This window comes from Octodon degus, unplaced genomic scaffold, assembly GCF_000260255.1.
Source record: "Octodon degus isolate 3935 unplaced genomic scaffold, OctDeg1.0 scaffold00184, whole genome shotgun sequence".
In the NCBI taxonomy this organism is placed as follows: domain Eukaryota; kingdom Metazoa; phylum Chordata; class Mammalia; order Rodentia; family Octodontidae; genus Octodon; species Octodon degus.
Window position 1 is genome coordinate 1,538,178 of NW_004524760.1, and position 9,987 is coordinate 1,548,164.

The following is a 9,987-nucleotide window of genomic DNA, read 5'->3' on the forward strand; positions in this document are numbered from 1 at the left end:
AGCACCTCTTAGGAGTCTCAGAGGGGGCACCCTGACAGAACAGATACAGATGCCTTACCGGCAAGATCTTTCAGATGGCTCGGTCTAGTTGGGTCGGATGTTAGGATTTATGAGTTTTTGGAGACCGTCCAAGGGCCAGAAAGTTCCCCTGGGGAAATGGTTTCCAAAGACTACGGTTCCTACGATTGATCCCCAGTAAAGGGGCTCCCGGACAAGCCCCCAAATGTTATGGGTCAGTCTGCATAGGAACCGGCTCAGCCAAATAGAAATTTGAATAGAGCCTTTTACTTACTGAGCTCAGGTCCATCACTTATCTCTCACTCAGGAGATGACTGATCCACATCCGAATGTAGGTAGCAGGGGGGTATTTATAACAGAAATCACACCCAGTTTGGTAAGCGAATTTGTTATCTAGCACAGAACAACAAAAAACTACATTCATTTGACACAGCTGCAAACTGTTCATAACTAAAGGTTCTTTCATAGCTTAGTGATAAGTGCATATTTTTATAAGATACATCTTAAGCTGACCATGTTACAGGAGATGGTTAGGGAGGGAGCATGTTTCAGCTTGCTGCCTTGACAAGAAACAGTTATTGTTAAACAGCCTTAAGCCGAGAGGGAGAATATATTTCTTAGAGTAGATAACAGGAAGCACAAGGATTTTTTTTTTTTTTAAATAACTTCCTGCAGTTAAGGCACAAAACTCTGTTCACCCTTTACAGCACCCCCACCTGAGGGCTGCCCCCAGGTTTCTGACCAGTGGGGACAACAGGGAATTAATTCTTCTTTGCCTCCAGAATGAGGACAAACACCTTGGGACCTGTCCCCCATGATAGAGATGGTGGGGTGCAGATGGTAGAATGCCTGTGAGAGCAGCACGGAGTGGCTCACCTCAGGAGACTCCCAGGAAAGTCACTTCTGGTTTGCAGTCCGGTCTACCGGCATCCTCACATCACAGCTCTGCTTGTGGTTGGGTGCAGTAGGACAGACCTATAACCTCAGCTACTTGAAAGGCCAAGGCAGGCAGATCGTTGGTTTGAGGCCAGCCTGGGCAATTTAGTGAGAACCTGTCTCAAAACAAAAACTTAAAAAGGTCTTAAGACCTAGTTCAGGACCCTCTGGGTCCACACCACACTACCCTCCCACCCCATATTGGAAAAAAATAAACAAAACAAACCAAAACAAACACACTTCCAGCCTACATGGGCCACAATGGAGATGCTGAGCTCCTTCCCTGCTCACCTACTTCTTCCTTTTCCAGAATGGAAAGTAGGAAGGAGGGAGGGAGGGAGAGACTGACGGTTTTGTTGCCTGTGAACTGCCTCCTCCATACACAAGTTTTGGCTTCCTATTGGTTTAGGATGGGTGACTGCTTCTTTTTTTCTGAGATAGGCTTTCACTTTCTAGTCCAGGCTGGCACTGAACTCACTTTGAACCCAGGCTGGTGATCCTCCTGCCTCAGCCTCCCAACTGCTGGGATTCTAGGCATGCACCACCATGCCCGGCTAAATGAGAACTTCTGACCTGTGGGGTGCTTTCTTTGCATATCTCTGGCCAAGCAGGAAGCAGGCTCTTTTTTTTTTTTTTTTTTTTTTTGAGTGTTGGGGGACTATGTCATGGACTTTTTGCTGGGATTCTGGCTCTGAAGATGGTGGAGCCTTCAGCCTGTCCTAGAAACCCTCAGTCCTCACCTTGAGCTCTAAGTTGTTTCCCGGAGTTTCTCCTATTTCTGGAGCAGCTTTGCCCTTCTTCTTCAGCCCCTGAGTCATCCCTTCTCCGACACCCATCTGAGCCTGTTTCTTCCCTTTTCTCCTTTCTGCCTGAAACTCAGGGATTTTTGCCTGTGAGTGAACAACCCTCATCACCAAATCTCCCCCTGCCCCCAGACCTACCAGCCGAGCCCTTATTGCTCTCTCCCTCCGGGTGATTTCCACAATTACTGCTCTCCTGAGTGTGTTCCCATCTTTGGTTGAAGAGAATATTTTCATATATTTCAGTGCTTGAGTACAGTCACAGGGAAAATGAACTGTTTTCCCTTCCTTTGGTAGTGGGCGGGACTGTATTCAAGCGCTTGTATATTGCCAGCAGTGCTATACCCCAGAGCTCTTTCATTTTTCTTTTTTTAAATTGGAGACAGGGACTCACTAAGTTTTCCAGCCTGTCCCATTCGCCACTCACAGAGCCCCACGTGGCCCTGGGGGCGCCTGGGAAGTGGGGCCAGGGCTGCCACCCTGAGCTGACCAAAGTTGTGATTGCCCTGTCTCAACATCTATGCAGCTGGACTTTCAAGAGTGTCCCACCACACCCACAGAGAAACTGAAACTCCTGAAGGTGATAAAAAGGCAGCAAGCAGTCAGCGCTGCAAACACTGCCAGCCGGAAGGATGTCGTCCACAGTAAGTCCCCAGAAAGGGTTTGAAAGCTTTTATTTATTTATTGGTACCAGGGATTGCACTCAGGACCTTGAGCTTGCCAGGCAAGCACTTATGCTGCTGAGCTAATCTCCCCAGTGGAAGCTTTTATTTTTGAAGCAGCAACAGCTCTGTTAAAAGAGGTTCCATGTGTTTTCCTTGTTGGTCTTTGACTCTGGTGCAGAGGGGACAAGGGAACCTGCTGAGGTCTGTGGGGACCCAGCTGTCTCAGACACAGCAGGGGAAGAACCCAGGGACTGGGTCAAGAGTGCTGGCGCTTCCCTGCCTCAGCTGCTGTGTGGGATTTGCTTCCACTGAGACCCAGGAGCAGCTTGTCCTGGGGTGGGTTTTTGCCTTGCCAAGCCCTCCTCTGGCCACACATGCATGGTAGCTCCTCTGGGCCTCCTGAGGGGCAGCAATGGTCAGCCTAGGCGGGGCAGCCCTCACCCACTGCCCAGACACCTCCTGGGCCACAGTGTGCTCCGTGAGTGGTGAGGGGGGCCAGGATCAGGAGGTCTGGGAAAGTGGCTCAGAGAGCCTTGGGGTGCTGTCAGGAAGGGTCCCCCTAGGCAACACCAGCCCCTCTACTTCTCCCTCCTTTCCTTTGTGCCCCTTTCTGTGCCCCTTTTCCTTCAGGCTCAATAATAAATATTTCTTGAGTGTTGGCTGCATCCCAGCTCCTTGCTGAAGGCTTTTATTTAATCAAACCAGGCTGTTACTAAATAACCTTGCCAAGTGGCAGTAACTCTCCTCTCTCCCCACTATGTGGGTGCTGGGGTGATACTTTGGTTAATATCAGAGAGAAGATTGCTTACGAGGCACAGGGGAGATTGCATGATTAATCTTTCAATTAAAAAACAAACAAACAAACCTGCTTCTTTAATTGCACAAGGTATTTGAATACATTCACCTTATTTAAGAAACCAAAAGCAAAACTGTTAACATGGAGGACAAAAGCCATTTTATTGTGGTACATGTCATATATAACTTTGCTCTAGACGTCTTGGTGTGTGTTCTGCCAGTTGTTTTTCTATGCATTTGGTCTGTGACTTTGGGTTTTACTGTAGGTTTTTTTCTTTTTCTTTTTTTTTGTGTGTGTGGTGGAACCGGGGATTGAATTCAGGCCCTTGTGCTTGCCAGGCAAGCACTTACTCTACTGAGCCATCTCCCTGGCCCTTACTGTAGTTTTTAATTTGGTTCCCTGAATTCAGTTCATCTAGAATATGCTTGAATCTTGTCATTTATATACAAGATTTGATGTGCTTTAGTCAATGTACATTTTCTGTCTCTCTCTCTGTCTCTCTCTGCCTGTCTGTCTGTCTGTCTTTGTCTCTGTCTGTCTGTCTCTGTCTCTGTCTCTCTCTCTCACTCTCACTCTTGCTCTCGCTCTTGCTCTGTCTTTTCCCTTTGTGCTGTGGTGCTAGTAATGGAAGGCAGGACCTCATACACGCTAATCAAATCAGCTCTACTGCTGATTTCCACCCCTACTGCAAGTTACCATTCTTTCTGCTGCTCCAATCTTCGGTTAGGTGCCTCTGATTCCCTCCTATCTCCACCCGGCTGGTACCTGCCCCCATGTCCCCATGTCAGCTGTTGCTCAACCTCCTGACCAGGATGGGCTGGCCCCGTGTGACCTGGCTTGGCTAAATTGAGGGTGAGGCATGGTACTTGCGAGTCTCCATGTGTTCCAGAAAAAGAAGACGTGTGGCAAGGGCCACGTGCAGCCGCTATGCAAAGACCAGAAGAATGTCACTTCACCACCGACTCCAATCGTCTCCCATCATTTTCGCCCTGTAATCCACATTTTAGCTTCCCCAGGCTTTCCTGGGATTGTTAAGGGCATGAGTGTTGGGAATGTCATATCTGGGGAGGGGTGTACGCTGCGCCACACTGTGCCACACCATGCCAGTTGCTCTGTTGGAATGCTCAGCTACTGGGATGATAAACTCTCAGTTTCGGGAATGAATTAAAGAGGTAGAGTTTAAAATAAGATGGTTTATTTGGACAAAGATGGAGAAAAAGAAGGGACAGCTACTCTGGAGGAGGAGGGAGCATCAGAAGTGGATACCTGTGGGTTTTTGTCCTCAGCTCCTTTTTATTTAGGACTAGCAATTTCTCATGACCCTCTTTGGGCCCCGGGAGATGCCATCATCCAAAGCATCCTTTGGTGATCTTCGAACCTAAACTGAGTATCTCTGTCTTTGGTCTTTCTGGCTGCCTTTTGTGGTGGACAGAAAGGTAACTGAGAGTTAATGACTAAGCAAAGGGCTCTTGGGCGTTATCTGGTGCAGTTATAGTGATGCTAAGTGAGATTGGACGTGTAAGTACATACACAGCAGTGTGTGGATATTTTCTACATTAAATGAGAGTCTGTAGGTGGATGCCCCCTTTCTCCTTTGTATTTTACCAGAGGTGGATGAGAGGACTGCTTTCTCTGGTGTCTCAGCTTTCTGGCTTTTGCCTTGCTTTTTTTTCTTTTTGATAAATTCCCCAGGTAACTCTGCTATCTGGTGCTGCTCTGGGTTCTGTCTGTTTATCTCTGTCTCTTTTTTTTTTAAATGAGAAATGATTTATATAAAATATACAAATTTCGCAGGATTAGGTGTCCACAGAACAAAGGAACAACTACAATGTATTTTCTTTGAAAACAACATTCCTCTTACCTTGTCCCTGATATTCAAGACCCACAAAAACAAAACAAAAGAAAATATCTATACAAGACTAGGACACAGAAAAGGATCAGAAAGGATGTTATGCTGAAGGCTCAGGACTTGCCCTAAACTTCTGCCTCCCCAACACCCCCACCAGAGCAGGGGGACCCAGGTACATGCAGGTTTGATGCTGCTGCTTGCTCGCTGTCAAACTTGCTCGAATTGGCCTGCACCAAGATGGAGCCTCCCCGGTAGCTGCCTCGCTTCTTCTTGGTTTTCTCATGATAGAAGGACTTGGCTTTGGCGAACTTCAGAACCTGACTGGTGTGTTCCCCCAGCCTCTGGGGGGCTGCACCTGAGTTGTCTGCTACTCTGGAGTCCACCTCAGTTTCCTCCTGCCTGACTCCAAAATGGGGAAGACACTCTTTTTTCTCCTCTCTTCCTTTTGGAAAATGTGCTGGGAGACTGGAGTTTAGCCATCTTGGCTTGAGGAGTCTCTGCCTCTGTCACTGCCTCATTCTGCTAGCGCTTCTTTTGGGAACCTGGCTTAGAGGTGGCCACCGCAGCCTCTTTCTTCTGTCCCTCCCCTTCCTCCTCAGTGTCCTGGCTGGCCTTCCCATTTTGAACAGTCGGTGCCGGAGTGGCATTGGCCTTTGGAGCTTGGGGCTGTGGCACAGCCATACTCTTGGGCTCCTCCCCCTTCTTCCTCCTCACTGGAATTGCCCGAGGAAGAACTGCTGCTACTCCCAACCTTGGTCTTCTTGGCAGAGGCTGCCTTTGATGGGACTGCCCCTCCTGCCACCTTTTCAGACGAGATTGGGCGTGTTCAGGGTGGTATGGCTGTAGACATCCTGCCACCTTTTCAGGCTTCTTTTCAGCCTAAGACTTGGAGGTCTCCTCCTCCTCCTCCTCCTCCTCCTCCTCTTCCTCCTCTTTCTTCTCCCCCTTACTGCTGGAGCTGTCACCCCCACCAGCCTGAGAAGCCTGTCTGACAGGTAGAGCTGCTGCTGCTTTGGCAGTCCGCTTCACCTTTGGGGTGGCCGCAGCCTTCTCTGGCTTCTCCTTCTCACTGGAGCTACTCTCCTCCTCGCATGAGCTGCTGTCAGCCTTTCTAATCAGAGACTTCTGGCTGCTGCCTGCAAGCTGCTTGGGAGTGGCAGCTACTGGCTCAGCTGCAGGTGGCTTTGGCATGGCAGCCTGCTTACTTAGGGAACTTGGAGCTACTGGCTGGCTTGGATGGAGCTTCATCCTCAGAGCTGTCAGAGTCTGAGCTGTCTGAAGAGCTCTCTTCTGCCTTCTTTGCGGTGGCTGTTTTGGTGGCTGCCTTGGAAATGACTATTTTAGCTGAGATTTTCTTCTCTTCCTCAGAACTCGAAACAGATTCATTGCTGCTGTCTTCATTGCTTCCCTTGGGATGCTGATTCTCCATGGCTTTCTAAGAAGATGGGGCTCCCAGTGGCTTCTTCAGTGGGGGACCAGAGGGTGGGGGCACGGAAGTGTAGGGACCTGGCTTTTTCTTCATGGGCTTTTTCTGCTTCTCTTCTTCCTCACTGGAGAATTCTTCACTACTGAAACTCTTCTGGGTGGCTACTACAGGCGCTTTTACAGGGGCCTTGGTCACAGCTTGCTTTTTAGGTGTGCTCTTCTTGGGGATGGCTGCTGCCACCTCTTCCTCTGAATCTTTGCTGCTGTTGCTGCTGCCGCCACTGCTGCCACCACCACCAGCTCTGTCATTGGCCACCTTAGGTGGCTGTTCGAGCTGGTACCCTGGTTTTGCTGGGGCTTTTGCGTGAGCTCTCACAACCACAGGTGTTGTCTTTGGCTTCAGGTTTTTTGGTGCCTCATTCTCTGAACTTGAATTGGAGTCAGACTCAGACCTCTTGGCCTTCTGAGGAGCAGCTCTGGCTGCCTTGGCTTGGGGTTTAACTCCCTTCTGGACAGTGGTTTTCCTGTGTCCTCCTCTTTATCATCATCACTTGATTCTTCACTGTTGCTGCTCTCTGAAGCTCTGGCCACAGCCTTTTCAGGACGCTGACGTGGATTAGCCCTCTTGGCAGGTATGGGTACAGCAGGCTTCTTAGCTGGAGCTCCTTGAACTGCCTCTTACTCCTCCTCCTCCTTGCTGCTGTCCTTGCTGTTGTCACTGGATGAGCTACTCTTCTTAGCCTTCTTGTCACTGGTCCATTGGCGTGTAACTTCCGCTTCAGGGCTTTGGTGGATTTGAGCCAGAAGTTTTAGATGTCCAGGAGGGAGGAGGCGTTGGCATCCTGCTGATAGTGCCTGTCACCTTGACGAACTTATTGACCACCTCTGAGAGTTGGTTAAGCCCAGAAAGCCAAGCACAAGTGGATACAGGTGACTGGGAACCACGTGGCGTAAACCAGCTTCTGCTATCCCCTGGCAATATGCGTCACTCTCTGTCTCTCATCTTTCAAATTGTTCTAACTATAGAGACTACCTAGAGAGGAAAAAGCTGCCCCCAGAAAAATTTCCCATTTTTAAAAAAATTTTCAAAATCATTTGCTTGGCAAGCACAAGGGCCTGAGTTCAATCTCCAGTTCCACCAAAAGAAAAAAAAAATTCAAAATCGTTATTTATTTATTTGGTACAGGGTTTCACTATGTAGCTCAGACTTGTAGTTAACCTCTTGTCTCAGCCTTTCCAGAACTGGGATTATAGTCATATACCACCATGCCCAGTTTCTGTGACCAGCATGGGCAGGGCTGGCACAGCCTTCATTCCAGGGATTGAACTCAGGCTCTTGCTCTTGCCAGGGAAGTGCTTATTCCACTGAGCCAGCTCCCCAGCCCCCCCTCCCATTAACTTTTAATTAAACCTATCTTTTCCTTGTCTAGAAGCTGCCTTTATCTACAGATAAGGAATACCCAAGTTTCCATCTTGTGCTTCTGTTCTCTAGGCACTTATTGAACTTTTCTGAGACTCAGTGTTCTCATCTGTTAAGGGGGCTAATGATAGTTCTTACTCTAAGGAGGAAATGAAGAAGTTGGGTCAAGTGTTCAGCAGTGTTGGCACACTGGGCTTTGCAAGCTGGATCTTTGTAACCCCCAAGGACCATTCAGGCCCAGGGACATGGCAAGTGGCCCTTACTGAGCTACTTAGATTTCCTTGGGAATCAGTCACCAGCTGGCAGAAACATGCTTCATGCATGAAATGTGCTCTCAGCCCAGCTTTCCACATCCATCATCCCACCATGCATCTGGGCCACACACCCTTTGCCACAATCCCTCACTTACACTGTTTCCATTTTTCTCTCTGTTCCCTGGGCCCCTTTTCAGCTCAGCCACCCTAGTACATTGAGAGGTTTCCTGCCTATGTGAGGAGAACTCCTCCTCCACTTCCTGCAAACTGATGAGCAGTCAGAGCCTGTAGGTGGCTTGGGATCTTTGTAAGTCAGGTTCTAGAATATTTTCTGCAAAAACTAATTCCCATCTTTCTCTGATTTTTCTGTTGCAGTTCAGACCAAGACCTGGAGACCTAATCGAAATTCAACGCTCTGTCTACGCTCACTGGGCTATCTATGTGGGAGAAGGCTATGTGGTTCATGTGGCTCCCCCAAGTAAAGATGGGTTTTCTTTTCAAACACAGCTTGAGATTGAGAGTGTGAACAGAGGCAAAGTTAGGTGTGGGCCCTCACTCTGCCTGGCCACATAGGCATTCAGTAAATATTAACTGAACAAATCATGTTCTTTCCTGATGGCCTGCTGACAGCTGTTCCTCCTTATTAGTAATTTGAGAAGAAATGACTGATTTGTATGAACCCTCTAGGGTGGGGTTCAGCCCAGACCAAGCTACTATAGTTGATTAGCATTCCTCCAAAGGTCCAGTACCCTCCAGTGTATATTTATTGATCTGGAGACACAAGCAATAGTAAGAAGTAGTTCCTGCCTTCAAATATTTGAACTGGATGTGAAGTGTAGTGAAAGAAATGTGGGGCTCCACACTTGGAAAAACCAGTTTGGAGTTCTAGGTCCTTTGCTCACTGACTGTGGGACTTCGCCATGTGGCTTTTTCTCACTAGGTTGAGCAGTACTCCGTGACGCACAGGGCTCAGTATAAGGCTTTGAAGAAAGAGTGGGAGGCAAGCGGCCTGGTGCTAAAGCAAATGCCTTTGGTTTGCAGCATCACAGTATTATTATTATTATTATTATTATTTGTCTTAAAATTTTTTTTTTAAATTTATGTGTGTGTGTGTGTGTGTGTGTGGCCAGCTCAGCCCACCAGGGGGCGGGGCTGGCTGGCATGTGGTGCTGGGGGATTGAACCACAGTCCCTGTGCTTTGCTAAGCTTGTTCTAAGTAGGTGCTTTAGACCACTGAGCCATCTCACCAGCCCCTATTATTTGTCTTTAAACACAGACTTTAATGTAACAATTTATTTAAGCTCAACTAACTTTAGCTGTAGTCTTAGGCAGATGTCACTTCTTTTGGTGACTTGCACTGAGTTCCTCATAAGACAATTCGTTTAAAAGTAATCAACAATCAGTTAACAGTTACGTCAACACAAAACATGGCTAATTTGTCACCCCCCATCACTAGCACAGCTTGATCAGTATTTAATACTAAGCCATTCGTACTTAAAAATGAAAAGTGAGTGTGCTTCACTACCCCTGGGACCACTTAACTGTGGTTCATACTTTTAAATGTGAGTACACCCATATATGTGGTTTGGACATGATTTATTAAGTTAAGGTTTTTCTCTGAACTGGAACTGAAATGCATGCTTTCTGGCTCTGAAGATGTTCTGGTTTTGTTCATTCTGTAATAAGCCTTTCATTGGGAAATACCAGTCAGCCCATATTGTTATGGGTCACTCAGAATAGGAACTAGATCAGCCAGACTGGAATTTGGAAAGCTGTTTATTACTGAGCTCAGGGCCCCCAGCAGCTCTCACTCAGGAGAGGACC

The 9,987-nt window shown here is 47.9% G+C and overlaps 1 protein-coding gene and 1 pseudogene across 1 annotated transcript in view; one reads left to right on the top strand and one right to left on the bottom strand.

Moving 5' to 3' along the window:
- Positions 1-2,270: 2,270 nt before the first annotated feature.
- The window catches only part of LOC101592389 (HRAS-like suppressor 2), a 24,882-nt gene continuing 17,165 nt past the window's right edge, over positions 2,271-9,987 (top strand). Inside the window, exons 1-2 of the mRNA XM_023703995.1 lie at positions 2,271-2,398; positions 8,539-8,641. Of these exons, the coding sequence (XP_023559763.1) occupies positions 2,387-2,398; positions 8,539-8,641 (115 nt within the window). The 5' untranslated portion in view covers positions 2,271-2,386. The remainder of the gene's footprint in view (positions 2,399-8,538; positions 8,642-9,987) is intronic.
- Positions 5,190-8,140, bottom strand: LOC101592001 (annotated as a pseudogene).